Raw genomic sequence first — 17,113 nt, 5'->3', positions numbered from 1 at the left:
ACCAGAGGTGGAGAGGCCACGCTGGGGACATAGGTGTGCACACACGTGCACATGCTGTGCCCAGAACACGGTGTTCGATTCCACAGCACTGTTTCTGCAAAGGTGTGCTGGGTGCTGGAACATTTGTGACCTCAGGGGTGAGGTCAGGGCTGGCTGGGGTGGCGGAGGGCGTGCCCAGAGATAGGACTGCTCCGCCGGGCACGAGGACAGAGCTGGCAGCACCTCCAACCGCACCCCAACAGGGACGGGCCACATTCAGAAAAGCCACACAGCCGCGCCATGGCCGACAGAACCTCCTTAGCCAGGTTCCAGAACCCCAAGTCAGCCCGGCGCCAGGTAGGGGCACGTGGGAGCCCGGGAGGGGACCCTCATGTGGTCTTCCAGGAGAGCACCCCCTTCAGGGCAGCAGGGGGCTGACCCCCAGTCCCTGAGCCGAGGAGAGAGGGGTCCGGCAGCTGGGGTCCCCTTGACTTGGTGGAGAGGAAGCTAGGGGGTGATGTGGAGAGGGGGTACTCGAATCCCAACCCAGCCTTTGCCATCGCGCCACCTGTGGCTGCTGACTGCTTGTGGGGACCAGAGGTATGAGAACGAGTGGACGGATGGATAGACGACAGACAGACTGTCCACTGCTTCCCTGAACCCCGACTTCATCGAGAGGATACGGCAGCCCGTGACCTAACAGACTCAAGGAACGTACACCAAGGAAGTCTCCTCTGGGGACTTCGGTCTCGTGTCCCCAGAGCCCCAGGCAGGCACGAGGGCAATTCCACCTCCCGTGTCCAGTCGCAGGTCGGAGGCTGGCCTGCAGGCTCCCTCCCCGGCCTCCTCGGCACCCCCCACCCCGGCCCAGGGTGTGCTCTATGGGGACTCAGGCATGGCTCTCCAGGCGGTCCCTGGGACGGGCGATTCCAGGGCGGGATTCCTGCCTGTGTTCCCGTCCCTGAGGCTGTCCCCGGGGGAGCAGCCCGTGCCCGCCTCTGAACGCAGCTCCTCTGCTCTGCACCATTGCTTCTGCCGTTGTCAGGCCTGTCTCCCCCCTCACCCCAGCGCATCCTGCATCACGTCTATGGCGAGAAAACGCTCCCCCTGCAGCTGCGCTCCTACCGTTTTTCTGTCTTTAAAAATACATTCGGTCCTGGTCGCCGTGGGGCTGGGACGCATGTCTGTGGTGAGACAGGGGTCTCGCTTGTGGCTGTAGCCATCACTGACCAGCCCAAGGCCCCTCCTGGGCGCAGAGGGAGGCCAGGCTCTGTGTGAATGGCTGAGCCCGCCAGGAGCCGCAGGGGAGTGAGTGGTTTTCTGAGGGGCCGTAGGGAGAAGGGCCTTCCAGCAGGGCTCGAGTGTGAACTGAGCCCCGGGGGCCGCGTCCCTGGGATGCAGGCTTTGGAGTCGGGCAGATCTGAACGTGCACTGTCCTGCAGAGGCTGTGTGTCCTGGGACGGGTCGCTGAACCTCTCTGTCTCAGCACCTCGCAGGGTTGGTGTGAGGACACTGCAGACATGTTCAAGCACCCAACACGTGGCCATCCTCGTTGGTGGCGGTGGAGGCGCTGGTGAGGTGGGTGGCGGGGCAGAGGTGACGGGAAGGGACGCGCCCATCCTTCCCGGGCAGGGGCGAGCTGCCCTGTTCCCAGAATGCCTTCATTCATTCACCACTCAATTGTTCGGTCATCCAGCACCCACTCTGGGTGCCTACTTTACCAGCCAAGCCTCCCTGACCTGGCTGCTTAAAATACCCTCCACAGCTTCCCCACCCCCTGGCCTGCCTGACCTGCGCCCTCCTCACTGAGCCCGGGACATAAGTGCCACGAGGGAAGGAGTTCTGGGCGTTTTTGTCCCCTGATGAACCACCAGGTGCTGGAGTGGTGCCCGGCACACGGTAAGCTTTTGCTAAATCCTCACTGAGTGAGCGGGGGCGGCAGGAAGGATCCGCTCAGGGCACATGGTGCGGGCGCGGGGACTACAGAGCCGGTCAGCCACCCTCAAGCCAAGGGCCCCCCCGACCCAATCTCTGTTCCCTGCACTTTACAAACCCTTTCATCCCAGCAGGTCCCCTGGTCAGGGCTGAGTCCTCTGTGTCACCAGCTCAGACGCGCGGGAAAGCAACATCTCGGGCAACCCCGGGAGTGTCCCCTGCTTGGCCGCACGGCCACTGGTCCCCAAAGAGGCAGATGGCAGGGGCGGGGGGAGGGTCCCCAGGCTGGCATGGCCAAGGGGTGGGGAAGGGCCCCCCCAGTGCAAGCAGGGACACCACGTGGGAAGGGAGCTGAAGGAGGCAGGGCTGCTGATAGCAGCTCTGGGTGGACGGGAGGAGGACAGTCCCGCTGTCCAAGGAAGGTCCTCCCGGGAGCACGCTCTCAGCAGCACCCACTCATTCACTCACTCAGTCGACCTTTACTCAGGGCCTTGGGGCACGTTGGGGACCCGGAGGCAGCCGGCACACCCCCAGGGAAACTTGGGAAGGCAAAGGACCAGGGGTTAGTCAGTGGCGCCGCCAGGGTTCCAAGGAGCTCAGAGAGAGCCAAGGGGGGCCAGCCGTCAGCCAGGGAGCCAGGAGACACACCTTAGGATGCTCTTACCAAGTCAGGAAGGCTGAAGGCTGACTTCGCGTGGGCCTCACAGAGGGACAAGGAGGAAGGACACATGCTCTGGGCGGAGGGGAGAGCAGAGTCCCATGGTCAGCTGGAAAGGGCTCGGGCAGCTAATCCTGGTGTGGAGGCTGCAGGGGACAGACCACCAGGAACCTAGCAAGTTGGGAGGGCTGTCCCAGGGCTATACCCCAAAGATCCGGGTAGGGCTGATGGCTGCTCTGGACACCTGGCTCTACCATTCATTCCACAAGCATTTGCTGAGCCCCTGCTAAGCATAGCACACACGATTCCAGGCATTGGGGACACAGCTGGAAACAAGACATGAAGAGCCCTGCCTCCTGGCATACATTCCAGTGGGGGAGACAGCCCAGAAACCGGAGACATAGTACAGCGAGTTATATGATGTTACAAGGTAAAAAGGGATATGGAAAGAAATTGACAAGTTTAGGGGGTAGAGAGTGCAGGGTGAGGGTCAGATTTTAAAGAAGTTCATCAAGAAAGAGACAACTGAGCAAAGACTTGAAGGAGGTGAGAGACTGAGCCAAGCAGCTCTCTCTCTGAAGGAAAGATGTTCCCCAGACCAAAGGAACAGCCAGTGCAAAGGTCCTGAGGTAGAAGTGTGCCTGGCGGGTTGAGGAGCATTAGGAACGCACTGTATCTGGGGTGGACGGGGTTAGCGAGAAAGAGCAGAACCAAATGAGGTGGAGGGGATCCTTTTTGTTCTTATTTCTTTTGTTCTTGTTTGTTTGTTTGTTTGTTTTTACTTAGAGTATTTCTTTTTTATTTACATACATTCATTTCTTGTTATTGCTAAGTAGTATTTCTGTGAATGTAACACCGTTTGCTTATGCATTCACCAGTCAAAGGACACTTGGATTTTTTTCTGTTTGGGGTTATTATAAAGCCACTATAAACATTCGTGTACAGATTTTTGGGTGAAGTTGTCATTTCACTTGAGTAAACGCCTAGGAGTAGAATAGCTGATTTGGATGGTAAATGTAGGTATCACTTTCTAAGAAAGTACCAAACTACATTCCACACTGGCCATACCATTTTGCATTTCCACTGGCGATGATGGAGACTCCAGTTACCCTGCATCCTCACCAGCACTTGGTATTTTCTAATTTTTCTTATTTTATCCATTCTAGTAGATGTGTATTGATATCCCACTGTGGTTTTAATTGGTTTCCCTCTTGGGGAATGATGTTGAGCCGTTTTTATGGGCTTATTTGCCATCTGCTTTTTTCCTTTAGTGGAATGTCTATTTGAATTTTTTGCCTGTATTTTCTTAGGTTGTTTGTGTTTTGTTTTGTTTTGTGAGTTATTTGTATATTTCAGATATAGTCCTTTATCAGATATGGGATTTGCAAATACTTCCTCCAAGTCTGAAGCTTATCGTTTCATTTTTTTATAGCTGCCTTTTGAAAAGCAGACGTTCTTAATTTTGATGAATTTACCAATTTTTTACTTTATGGATAGTGCTTTTGGTGTCATATACAATATATCTTTGTCCAACTCAATGTCACAAAGATTTCCTCCTATATTTTCTTCTAGAAGTTTTAGAATTTTAGGTTCAACTTTAAGGTCTATGATCCATTTTGAGTTAATTTATGTATGTAGTGAAGTATAAATTGGGATTTTTTTTTTTACATGTGTATATCCAATTATTGCAACACCATTTGTTGAATAGAGTATCCTTTCTTAATTGAATTGCTTTTGTGCCTTTATCAAAATGCGTGCGGGTCTTTTTCTAGACTCTATGCCTTTTTCTATTTATTTATATTTCTGTGCTTTCGTCAGTACCACACTGTGTGGATTACTATAGCTTTATAATAAATCTTCAAATCAGTAGTGTCGATCCTCCAATTTTGTTCTTCCTCAAAATTGTTTTGGCTATATCTTCATTCTTTTACTTTTCCATATAAATTTTCAAAACAACTTGTTGGTTACTACAGAAAAATTCTTCTGGGATTTTGATTGGAATTGCATTGACTATTTAGATAAATTTAGAGAAAATAGACATCTTAACAATATTGGGTCTTCCAATCTGTGAACATGGTATGCCTCTTCACTTATTAAAGTCTTGATTCCTTTCATCAATATTTTATATTTTACAGTATATAGATCTTGCAATTATTTGATAGATTTATCCCTGAATATCTCATGATTTTTAGTGCTATTGTATATAGTACCTTTTTAATTTTAATCCCCAATTGGTCATTGCTAGGTATAAAGAAACATGACTGATTTTTGTATGCTGACTTTATATTTGCAAATTTGCTGAATTCACTTTTTAGTTCTAGTGGGGTTTTTTTTTTAGATTCTTTGGAATTTTCTATTTAGATAATACCATCCTCTACAAATATGGATACTTCCTTTCCAGTCTGCATGCCTTTAATTTCTTTTCTTACCATTTTCTATTGACTAAGCCCTCAGTACAATGTCAAATGGGAGTAGTGAGAGCAGACATCCTCGCCTCATGCCCAATTATGTGGGGAAAACAGTATCTTTCACTACTAAGTATGATATTAGCTGTACGATTTTTGTAAGTACTCTTTATCAGGTTGAGGAAGTTCTCTTAATTCCTGCTTTTATTGTGAATGGATGTTGAATTTTGTCAAATACTTTCACTGCATCTATTGAGATGGTTATATGATTTTCTTCTTTAGTCTGCCAATACGGTGAATTACATTGATTGATTTTCCTTTTTTTTGGCCACGCCACGTGGCATGTGGGATCTTAGTTCCCTGATCAGGGGTTGAACCTGTACCCCCTGCCGTGGAAGCATGGTATTAATGGATGGCTTGGTGGATGAGCATAAGGACGTGCACGCCGGTGGATGGACATGCGGGTGAGAGATGAATGGGTAACTGGATGCATGAAAAGGAGGACGAGTCGATGAATGGATGGAAATATGCATATGGGTGAACAAGGATGCATTCCCTGCTGGCTTTTTTGTATTTTATTTTATTTTTTTTTTTTGTGGTACGCAGGCGTCTCACTGCCGTGGCCCCTCCCGTTGCGGAGCACAGGCTCCGGACGCGCAGGCTCAGCGGCCACGGCTCACGGGCCCAGCCGCTCCGCGGCACGTGGGATCTTCCCGGACCGGGGCCCGAACCCGCGTCCCCTGCGTCGGCAGGCGGACTCTCAACCGCTGCGCCACCAGGGAGGCCCTGCTTGCTCTCTTGCTTCTCATCCCACCTTGAACCCTGGAAGGGCTGACAGAGCAGTCAGGAGGCCCAGGATTTCCCAGTGAGTTCAGTTCGCAGTCCTCCCTCTCAGATCACTGTTTCCCATTCCCAGCCCCACCCCTTCCCTGCCCACCCAAGCCCTGTTAGCACAGTGTGACATTCCCACAGCACACCAATCCTCACACTTTCTTGCCATCTGCTTTAGCCATCTGCTTCAAGATGCTCCGGGACCTGAAGAGTTCCGACCCCCTCCACCTGAAGTACATCATCAAGAAAATCAAGAACGTGGCTCACGGGGACCCCGGCCTGGTGCTGGAAAGCATCATGACTGCTTTGTAGACAACCTGGAGTTGGGAGCTGCCCGGGCCATTCAGGGCAGGCTTGGGGGGCAGAGCGGAGGGCTGGATCCCAAAGGGGGGTCAAACCTTGGCTCCTCCAGACAGCAGCGCCATGATTTGCGGCAAGTCAGCCTCACGTGTCCAATGAGCCAAGGGGGAGGGGAGGAAAGTGGACGAATACATGTGCACTATCCTCTGAATAGTCTCTCGATAAGATTATGATGATGCCCAGAGATGAGGAAACTGAGGCTTAGGGAAGGGAAATGATTTGCCTAAAGTCACAGGGGACGGATGGTTGGGTAGATGATTGAGGGAAAGCTCTGTCTGGCTTTTTAATGAATAGGTGAATAAAAGAATGAATGGAGAGGCTTCCCTGATGGCGCAGTGGTTAAGAATCCGCCTGCCAATGCAGGAGACACGGGTTCGAGCCCTGGTCCGGGAAGATCCCACATGCCACGGAGCAACTAAGCCCGTGCGCCACAACTACTGAGCCTGCGCTCTGGAGCCTGCGAGCCACAACTACTGAAGCCTGTGCACATAGAGCCCATGCTCTGCAACAAGAGAAGCCACCGCAAGGAGAAGCCCGCGCACCACAACGAAGAGTAGCCCCCGCTCGCCGTAACTAGAGAAAGCCCGCACGCAGCAACGAAGACCCAACGCAGCCAAAAATAAATAAATAAAACAAATAAATAAATTTTTAAACATGTATAAATGATATAACAATTTCATAGGATGATCAAACAGCATCACAGGAACCAGCAGCCCGTGGAGAGAGACCAGAGACCCCCACACTTTCAGATGCCACCAAATGCAGGGCTAGGGTTTGGACAGACAGGGCAAGTGGGAAGTGTAGGCCAGGCGGGAGGTACAGCACGAGCAAAGGCTCAGAAGCGACAAGGATGACGACGGGTCCTTGGAGGACCGGGGATGTTGACAGTCACATGTAGTTCTGAGCCCTGAGATTGGACCTGATCTTCACCTGCCAGCTGTGTATGTCGGGCTTCCTCAGTCTTGGTTTTCTATCGAAAAACTGGGCTGACGGTAGCCATCCTGCCCACCAAAGCAGACCGCTCTTCCTTTCTGCCCGCACCCGGGAGCTGGAGGAGGCCAACCGGGACGCGGCCAGCAGCTTGCTGGTGGCCATCTGCAGGCACTGGTGGCGGCCGGTGGCCCAGCACCTGGAGACCGAGGTCCTGTCGGGCGTCTTCCCGCACCGCAGCCTCCTCGACGTGACGGGCGTCCTGACCTCTAACGGTATGTCCCGTGCTCAGGGCCTGGCCTTGGCCACCCTGTGTCCCCAGGCCAGCAGGGGGAGGGGGAGGTCACGAGGAGAGAGCAGGAGGGGGCGTGCAGGGCTGCTGATCCGCGGGACACGCGCAGGCTGTGCGACAGTGAAGCATCCCCGTGCCAGAGGGCCATGGGCTACGGCCCGAGCGCTCCTACAGCCCAGCTCCCCTCGGCCAGCCTGGGCCACTTCGGGACTCCCTGGGTAGGGCACCGGCGGCTAGCCGTGCCGCCCATGCCCGCTAGCCCGCGTTCCTGCTGTCAGCATTTCGACGACAGGCCTGGACAGAACCGGGACGGAGCGAGGAGGCCCAGGAGGCAGGCCTGCCCTGCCACGCGGTCGTCTCCCCAGATCACCGGCAGACGGGAAGGCCAAGCTCACAGAGGCTGTGCGACGGGCCTGGGTCAGCCAGCCGCACGTCCTGGGCCTGTGGGGTCCAGGTCTCTGTGTCTCCTCAGCAGCCGCTGCCTCTGAGCCACTGGAAGGACCTCCTGGATGGTGGGGGTCTCTGAGAACCCCCAGAGAGGACTTACAGGGAAGGGTCTTGCCAGGATGAGGCTCAGCTAATGCAAGACAGCAAACACTGAGCGCCTGCCACGTGCCCGGCTCTGCCCTCAGGAGCTCGCGGCCTCGCCAGGCAGGCACGCGCCCGCTCTCATCCGTCATTCACTCATCCATTCACAAGCACGAGCTGAGCTCACTTCTGCCCAGCGCGGGAGATACCGGGCGGCCCTGGTGGCCAAAAGGGAGGGCTTCCCGGAGCAGGCGGCCAAGTCTGAGCCATGCCCTGAGGGATGAGCAGGAGTTTGAGGAGGGAATGGTGTGAGTACGCCTCCGGCCCTCAGCGAGAGGGGTTGAGGTCAGGGGCAGGAAAGGGGGGTGGCAGGCCCTGCTCTCTGCCCGGAAGCCTGGCGGGGAGGCCTCAGAGGCCGTGCCTGGGAGTGTGGACTCGGCTCAGCTGTGCACCCCGTGCCTGGGACTGCCAGGCCGGGCGGAGCTCCCTCTTTGCCTTGGGTGACCTCTGAAACCCCCAGGGCCATCCCTGAAGCAGCCACTGCCTCTGAGGTTGGGTTTCCAAAGTTCCCTAAAAGCTTTCCAGCCTCCCAACGCGCCCCTCTCTGAGCCTCCTTTTCCCACCCTTGAGGGGACCCAAGTACCTCCCAAGCAACCATGCCCAGAGGGAACCCTCCGTTTACCATTGGTGAGCCTGAGGTCCAGAGAGAGAACGTGACCTACCTGAGGTCACACTTGAGCAAGGGTGGCAGGGCCAGAGCTCCGGCCCAGCTTTCTGGACCCTGAGCCCAAGTCTGGCTCACCGTCCTCCGAGCTCACCTCCCCAACGGAGCCAGAATGGGCAGATTCAGGACATCAGTCGTATCCAAGGGATGGGGGGAGATGGAGCCCAAGACGCGGCCCTGGCCGTGGACATCGGGTCTGGCCTCCAGTGACCCGCCCTCTGTCCCTCAGAAGAGCTCTTCAAGGAGGGAGAGGAGGCTTGCTGAGAAGAGCAGCGGGCCCAGGGAGGGAGGGCGGGAGCTCTGCCACTGGGCCCTCTGCCGGGACGATGACAGGGGATAAGAGGCACCCGGGGAGCAGGCAGCAAACCAGCGTGGGTGGGCACCCGCTGAGCCCCGGGAGAAGGGAGGAGATCGGGGAGGGAGGGGGAGGGAGGGGACAGAGAGGGAGGCAGGGCGAGGCTGTTATAGATGAGCAACAGGCTTGGAGGGGAGGGGACTTGACCACAGTCATGGGGCTGGTCTCTGCGGAGCTGGGATTTGAACCTTGCTCTCCAGGCACCCGGCACAGAGTAAGTGTCCTTCCCACCCACCCTGGGGGCTGGATCTGTGACTGAGGGGCCCAGAGAGGATGCAGAGGCCAGATCTGAGACCAAGGGAGGAAAGAAGAGGTCGGCGTGGACTGAACTTGCCACGGCCGAGGATGGGTGTCATGCAGGTCCATCCCCGACCACACACCACGTGAAGGGTTTGTGTGGCCGGGAAGAGGGACATGGGGCCCTGGCAGACCTGGGTTTAAGTCCAGATTCAACCAATCACAGCTGTGTGTCGGGGGACCTACTTTGCCTCTCCGTGCCTTAGTTTCTTCGTCTGTCAAATGGGGGTGAAAGTGACAAGCTCAGATGCTCATTGTGAGATGACAGGAAGTAACCCATGCGGTGTTTGGCGCCTGACAGACAGGAAGCCCTCACTCCCTACATTTGTCATTATGATCATATAGTAGCAGCAGAAGAGTAGTAATTAAATGTCAATTTAGTGGAAATAACACCAGCAGCAGCAGCAATACAAGTAATTAATAAAAAAATAAGACAGAAAATCACAAGGACATAGAAGACTTGAACAACGTAATTAACCAAATTGATCTAATTGACGTTCCTTTCAAATGTAAATAGAACATTCACCAAGATAAATCATTTGCTGGGCCATATATCAAGTTTCAATAAATTTAAAAGGACTGAAATCAGAGTACATTTTCTGCCCAGAATATCAATTAGAGAACAATAGCAAAAATACATCTGGAAAAATTCCAAATATTTGGAAGTTAGACAACACTCTTTTAAATAATCCATAGGTCAAAGAAGAAGTCACAAAGGAAATTAGAAAATACTTTGAACCGAATGATAAGTGAAATACAATATGAAATTTTGAAAATCTGTGGGGTTCAACAAAAAAACAATGCTTAGAAGCAATTTATATTTTTAATGCCTATATTAGAAAAAAGTGTATAAAATCTATTTTCTAAACCTCCAGTTTAAGAAACAATCCCTGACAGTGCAAATTAAGCCCAAAGTAAGTAGAGGGAAGAAAATAATAAAAAGTAGAGTAAAAATCAAAGAAATTGTTTAAACGGACAAGCAGTAGAGAATGAATAAAACCAAAAGCAGCTTATTCAAAAAGATTGATAAAATGATAAGCTCCTTGATAAGCTGATCAAGAAAATAAAAAATATTCAATATCAGAAAAGAAAGACTATCACTGCACACCCTTTAAATATGGAATGTTAATAAAATATGATTCCAATAAATTAGGCAATTTAGATCCAATAGACTAATTCCTTAGAAAACACAAACTACCAAACTGATGCAAGAAGAAACAGAAAGTCTGAGAAGTCCTGTATCCAAAAAATTGGAATCATATCTTATAAACCTTCCCACAAAGAAAACTCCAGGCCCAGATACTTTGCTGGTTAATTTTCTATCACAAGTTAAGGCAGAAGTAATACCAATTCTACCCAAATTCTCTCAGAAAATAGAGGAAGAAGAAACACTTCCAAAACGTTTTTATAAGGCCAGCACAACTCTGACACCAAAGCCAGACAAAGACATTACAACAAAACCACAGACCAATATCCTTCATGAAGATGAACTCAAAAGTCTCTAACAAAATATTAGCAAAATAAATCCGGCAACAGACAAAAAGCCCACACATGTTCAGCAACCTGGAATTTCTCAGGTCCCAGTCCTTTGGGGCTTTTAACAGAGGCTTCATTAATAGGCCCGATTAGTGAAATCACTGGCCACTGGTGATTAAAGTCAGTCTCTAGCCCCTCTCCCCTCTCTGAAATTGAGGAGTGAATGCAAGTTCCAACCCTCTAACCATGATCGGTTCCCCTAGCAACTTGCCCCCATCCTGTGGTTACCTAAGGGCTTTTCCCAAAGTGGCACCGGGCTTGTTATGAACAGCAAAAGACATCTCTACTGCTCTAATCACTTAGGAAAGGGTTTTAGAAGTTCTGTGCCAGGGGCTTCCCTGGTGGCGCAGTGGTTGAGAATCCGCCTGCCGATGCAGGAGACATGGGTTCGTGCCCTGGTCCGGGAAGATCCCACATGCCGCGGAGCAACTAAGCCCGTGAGCCATGGCCGCTGAGCCTGTGCGTCCGGAGCCTGTGCTCCGCAACGGGAGAGGCCACAACAGTGAGAGGCCCGCATACCGCAAAAAAAAAAAAAAAAAAAAAAAGAAGTTCTGTGCCAGATGAAAATAGAGATGAAGACCAAATATATATTTTTATGATAAATCACAATATCACGAAGAGAAAGGCTCTCAACAAAGTAGGAATAGGAGGAAACTGACATCTGTGAAAACCCTACAACTAACATACCTAGTGACAAATAAATGAACACCTTCCCGCTAAAATCAGAATAAGGCAAAGATGTCCACTCTCTCCACTTCTGGTCAACGTTGCTCTGACGTCCTAACCAGCGCAGTAAGGTAAGAGGAAGGGGAACACAGACACAGACTGCAATGGGAAATGTAAAACCATCTTTCTTTGCAGACAACATAATTGCATACACAGAAAATCTCACAAAAGTTTTTTTTTAATGCTAAAACTATTAATTACTAATAATTGAATTTAGCTAGATCTCAGGATACAAAATCAATATGCAAATGTCTATTTAATTTCTATATACTAACAACAAACAATTGGAAAGTAAGGTTTAAAAGCACAATGACACAGCCACATGAAAAACATAAAAGACTCAGATAAATTTAACAAAATATGTGCAAGATCTTTACACATATTGCAAAAATAAATTAAAGAAAACCTAAATAAATGGAGATATATGATCATGGATAAGAGGAGTCAATAATGTTAAGATGTCAATTCTCCCAAAATTGATTTATAAATTCAGTGCAATGCCAGTCAAAATCCCAACTAACTTTATTATAGAATTAAACATAATCTATAAGTTAAAATTTTATATGGAAATTTCAAAGGACCTAGAATAGCCAAAACAATCTTGAAAAAGAACAAAGTTAGAAGAATTACACTACCTGATTTCAAAATTTCCTATATAGCTATCGTCCACAAGACAGTGAGAATTGACAGAGGTTAAACAAATCGAGGGAACAGAATAGAAACTCCAATATAAAACCACACTTATATGGTCGATTAATTTTTCTTTTTTTTTACAAAAGTACCAAAGCAATTCAATGGGGAGTCTTTTGAACAAATGGTTCTATAACAATTGCGTTATCTAGGGGGAAAAAAAGAACTTTAATGCCTGTCTCTAACCCTTCAGGAATATTAATTTGAGATGGACCCAAGGCCTAAATATAAAAAAATGAAAACGCTTCTAGAAGAAAACACAGGAGACAATCTTGCCAACCTTGGGGTAGGTAAATATTTCTTAGGACCCAGAAAGCACTTATCATAAAAAGAAAAAAAGATAGATTAATTGGATTTCATCTAAATTAAAGCTTCTGCTCATCAAACAATACTATGAGGAAAGTGAAAAAAGGGAAACCACAGACATGGAGAAAATATTCACAAGACGTATATCTGACAAGGGACTGTATCCAGAATAAATGAAGAACTCTTACAAAATCAGGGAGAAAAAGACAAACAGACCAATTGCAAAGGTGAACAAAAGATTTAAATAGGTATGTCACAAAGGAAGGCATATGAATGACCAAAAGCCAAAGAAACAACAGTCAGCATCTTGAATCCTCAGCGAAACGTCAATTAAAACCCGGGAGCTGCCACTACCCACCCAGGACAGAGCGCAAAGGAAAGAGAAAGACTCCACCAAATGCGGGCGGGGAAACTCACACTGCGGTGAGATGGCCAGCCTCCTCCTCGGGGTTCCACAGCCGGCAGGTGGCACAGCAGGTCTGGGACCTGAGTCTCAAACCCTCAGAGAGGGTCTAGCCACCTATAGGCAACAGAGCCGTGTGATGTCCTCAGACGCCAGCGGGAGCGTCCCAGAGGCCCCCCCACTCTCTTGGTCTCGCCCGGAGGCAAAGCTCTGGGCGGCCCGGCCCCATCTCTCTAGTCCCAGACACGACCCTCCCAGGCCCCCAGCAGCCTGGGGCAGGGTAGAAGTGGGGACAGGCCCTGGGCTCCTGGGGAAGGGGCTACCACAGGGCCAGGAGGGCCAGGGGCGGAGTCCAGACGGTTCTGGCAGAGCCAAGCGCCTCCACCTACGCCCCCGGGGTGACCCCACGAGGCCCATCCTTTCCTGGTGAGATAAACTCAGGCCCATCACCCCTCAGAACACCCTGCCTCCAGGACCCTGCTAGGGTCTGGGGCACCTCCTGTCGCCGCTCCCCCAGAGGAAGGGTCAGCAGGGCCCTGACCACCTGCCCTGCCCCTTCCCCACCCCACCTGTGCCCAGCATTCGGAGGCCCTGTGGTGGAGGCGGGCGAGCAGCACCGCCCTCCTGGCTATGGCCGGACGGCGGACAAGGCCAGGGCCCACCTCCTCCCCTGGGTGGACAACATCTCGTCACGGGTGATTTTCTTCTTCCACTACCGCCCCTGGGTGTGACCCCCCCCCCCCGCGGCCCCCGGAGCCCGCCAGAACCGGGGTCTGAGAATTCCAGACCTTCCAGGGCCTTGAAGCCCACCTCCCCACTCCCCACCCCACCCTGGGCACCTACTCCATCGTTCCCACCTAAGGCTTCATGGGCTTTCGTGAGAACCCCCTCCCTCCACCGCCCCCCTTAAAGCAAACCCTGGGTTCTCACCCGGGGGAACTGGAAGTCCGGGTGACTGTCCGTCACAGCCTGCGAGGACGGTCCCCTGACTCTACGCCCTGCACCAGGGGCTTCCGCCCTGGCAGCTCTGAGGGGCTACGCAGCCCTGTGAGACCACAGCACACTTGAGGCCTTTGGGCCTGGGGTGGCCACACATCACAAGAAGCTAGACACTGAGCTTCTCACAGGCACCTCCTGATGCTTAAGCATCACCAACGCATTCTCATTGGTAAACAAAATCACCAGTTCCCGCCTCAAAAAAAAAACCCATCTATGCGGCCCCAGGGCTGGAGGTCTCTGCTGAGCCCCCTTGAGCGGAGGCCCTGCTGTCACATGTGACTGCGGCTCTCCTGCCCCTCTGGGGTTCCCACTCCCTGACCCCGCCCCCTGGCCCCACCACCTGACCCCTGGCCAGGGCGAAACCCTGAAGCAGAGCTTCCCCACGGCCATCCTCACGCTGGTGGGGGCTGTCAGCCGCAACGAGGGCGCCCAAAGCTACGAGCTCTCCCAGGTCTCTGAGCTCTTTGAGGGTCTGATGGTGAGGGCAAGGTCCTAGGGCAGAGGAAAGGCTTCCCGGGACAGAGGGGGCGCCTCCCTCAAAGCAGCAGCATTCGTGAGAGGCACCCACTGGAAAAGCTTGGGCCGATCGGACTTCTAGAGCATGTACAAGCCCCTCACAGGCTTCCTCACCTGGAAGCACCTCCATGGCCCCCACATGACCCGGTTCCTACAGGGACCCTGAGCTGGCCAGTACGTCCACTGCACAGCTGATGTGGCTGAGACCCAGAAAGGCCAGCACCATCCATTCTGCTAATACCGACCTAGCTCACACCACTAGTTACTAGAGATTTTGGCCTCACAGAACCCCTGGGGTAGTGGACGAAACACACAAGTGATGGACAATTATATAGTGATCATAAAAATAATAACAGTTCTCATTTACTGAGCCCCTGCTGTGACTCAGACACTCTGCTTCTCATTCCTTGCTTCACGTGTAACACAAGGGCAACAACATCACGTTACCTGTGAATAAAAGAAGCTCAGAGCAGTTTGGAGACTTGCCCAAGGTCATGCAACTCGTATGGGCGTAGCCAGGATTCAGACATGACTTGTCTGATTCTAAAGTCTACGCTCTAGTTGTCTAAGTGGGGCCCAGGCCACAGAGACCCCCCTGGGTAGGTGAGGATCTAGAGCATAATCCTGTGGGTTACAGGGGCGCTGGGCAACAAGGTCTTCAGGCAGGGTTGAGACTTGGTGGCGGAAGTGGGATAGGCCCAGGTGTGAGTTGACTCAGCCTTCACCTGGGATTTCCAGCTTCTGATGGAGAAGGAGCCCCAGGACACGCTGTGCACGGTGACCCGCCAACAGGCCATCCACATCATCTCCAGCCTCTGGTAGGCTCCCCAGCCCCACACAGGACCTTGCTCAGCATCAAACAGCAGCCTCACAGCTCAGGCTTGGTACCAGCAGGACAGGGAGTGGGGAGAGATCAGACAGCAACACCCTACTGGGCAGGGCTAGAGACCTGAGCCAGTGCAGGCCACAGTAGGCAGCGGGAGGGCAGCTTATGGAGGCCAGAGCCACTGGGGCCCAGTCACTCTCCAGAGTGAGCTGACCCACCCAGACACTCAAGGTCAGAGCAGTCATTCATGGTAAGACCCCAGCCACAGGCAGAGTCTAGAGCAGGCTCTAGCAGTTGGGCAAGGAATTCCAAAGGGAAACTGAGTCTAGACTCCAGCCAACGTCCCAGGGAAAGGAGAGAAGCTAGAGTCCAGAGGGAATCCCAGGGCCAAAGGTGGGTCCTGATTTAGCGGTGAAGCTACAGGTGGGGTGAGGCTGTACCAGCCTCCCCACCCTGGCCAGGACGGGGTGAATCTGACAAGGGAGTGGAGTCCAGGGACTTCAGAGCTGCCTGTTCTCAGACTGCAGAGGGCCCCACACTGCACTGGGCAGGGTGGCAGGTGGAGCTGGGTGGGCCTTCCCCAGAGCAGGTAGCCCAGGTACTTCACGACTCCAAGCCCCAGATCCCTCTGTCATTCACTCCACGAATAACTGCTGAGCAACTACAACGTTTAGGCACTGTTCTGAGCTCTGGGGACCCGGCTGTGAGCCAGCAGGGAAGGTCCCTGTTCTCTGAGAGCTGACAGCTGCGGACGGGGCACAGAAGGAGCAGACCGCACGTATCAAGGGCTGATGAGAATAATGGAGAAAAATGAGGTGGGGGTGATGAGACAGGGAGGGAATGTAAAACCCTCATGGGGTTGAGAACGACCTGAGGCTCAGCGCTGAGTCGAAAGTTGGTTGACTGAGGATTGATTGACTGAGTGACCCCGGGGCGCCCAGCACCCTGAGGCTTCTGTAAGAAGGAGACTCTGAACAAAGACCTGAAAGGTGAGAGAGTGAGCCCTGCGGGTACCCGGCCAAGGGGAAGGCAAGCGCAAAGGCCCTGAGGCTGGAGCACAGCTGGGTGCTGTAGGACTAGCAAAGGGCCAGAGTGGCTGGAGTGGAGTCAGTGAGGGGCGGGTACAGGTGAGGTCCCAGGGGTCACAGGGAAGGTCATACAGGCCACTGCAGGGACATTGGCTCTTGGCTGAGCAACGTGGGGCCTTCGTGGGGATTCCATTTGAGAAAGATGTCTGTCCTTTGAGTCGATGGTGAGTTGATGGCACCACGCAGCGGGCGGTGAGTGTGGAGTCCAGGTGAGGCCCGGACTGCAGGCCCAGGTTGGGGCCGTCGGCATCCAGATGGCATTTAAGGCCAGGGATGGAAAGGAGAAGTGGACCAAGGCATGGGCTGGGGCCCCAGGGGCTGAGAGGGCGAGAAAAGGGTCAGAGCTGAAGCACAGGGGACATAGAGGGAGGGGGAGAAGATGAGTCAGGGAGCAGGGGAATGAGTTCTGAGGAGGGGCTGGTCAATTCACCAAAGATACTGATGGCCACCCAAGACCAGGCCTCGCATCCACTAGGCAGACCAGGGGGTGTTCAGGGTGACAACCTGATTGGCTGGACTCGAGGGGGTGTGGAGAGAGCTGGGAGGTCAGTGCAGACCCACCCTTCTAGGGGCTGGGGGATTAGGGGGAGGAGAGAGGCAGGCTGCCTAGAGGGAAGGTAGAGTCAGGGGAGGGTCTCAAGAAGCCGTGGGAAGGTCCTGCAGCCCTACCCATGGTAAAACAGGTGCCCTGGCACACAGGAGGCACTCAATAAACGGTATTATTACTCA

General features: G+C 52.5%; 1 protein-coding gene across 1 annotated transcript in view; it reads left to right on the top strand.

Moving 5' to 3' along the window:
• The first annotated feature begins 279 nt into the window (after positions 1-279).
• The window catches only part of LOC131743813 (maestro heat-like repeat family member 5), a 46,992-nt gene continuing 30,158 nt past the window's right edge, over positions 280-17,113 (top strand). Inside the window, 9 exon segments of the mRNA XM_067017322.1 lie at positions 280-336; positions 1,048-1,168; positions 5,987-6,116; positions 7,186-7,373; positions 8,872-8,933; positions 13,535-13,580; positions 13,583-13,680; positions 14,310-14,432; positions 15,209-15,288. Coding sequence (XP_066873423.1) covers positions 280-336; positions 1,048-1,168; positions 5,987-6,116; positions 7,186-7,373; positions 8,872-8,933; positions 13,535-13,580; positions 13,583-13,680; positions 14,310-14,432; positions 15,209-15,288 — 905 coding nt within the window.

Source organism: Kogia breviceps, chromosome 17 (genome assembly GCF_026419965.1).
Source record: "Kogia breviceps isolate mKogBre1 chromosome 17, mKogBre1 haplotype 1, whole genome shotgun sequence".
NCBI lineage: Eukaryota > Metazoa > Chordata > Mammalia > Artiodactyla > Physeteridae > Kogia > Kogia breviceps.
This window is presented reverse-complemented; position numbering and strand designations above follow the sequence as displayed.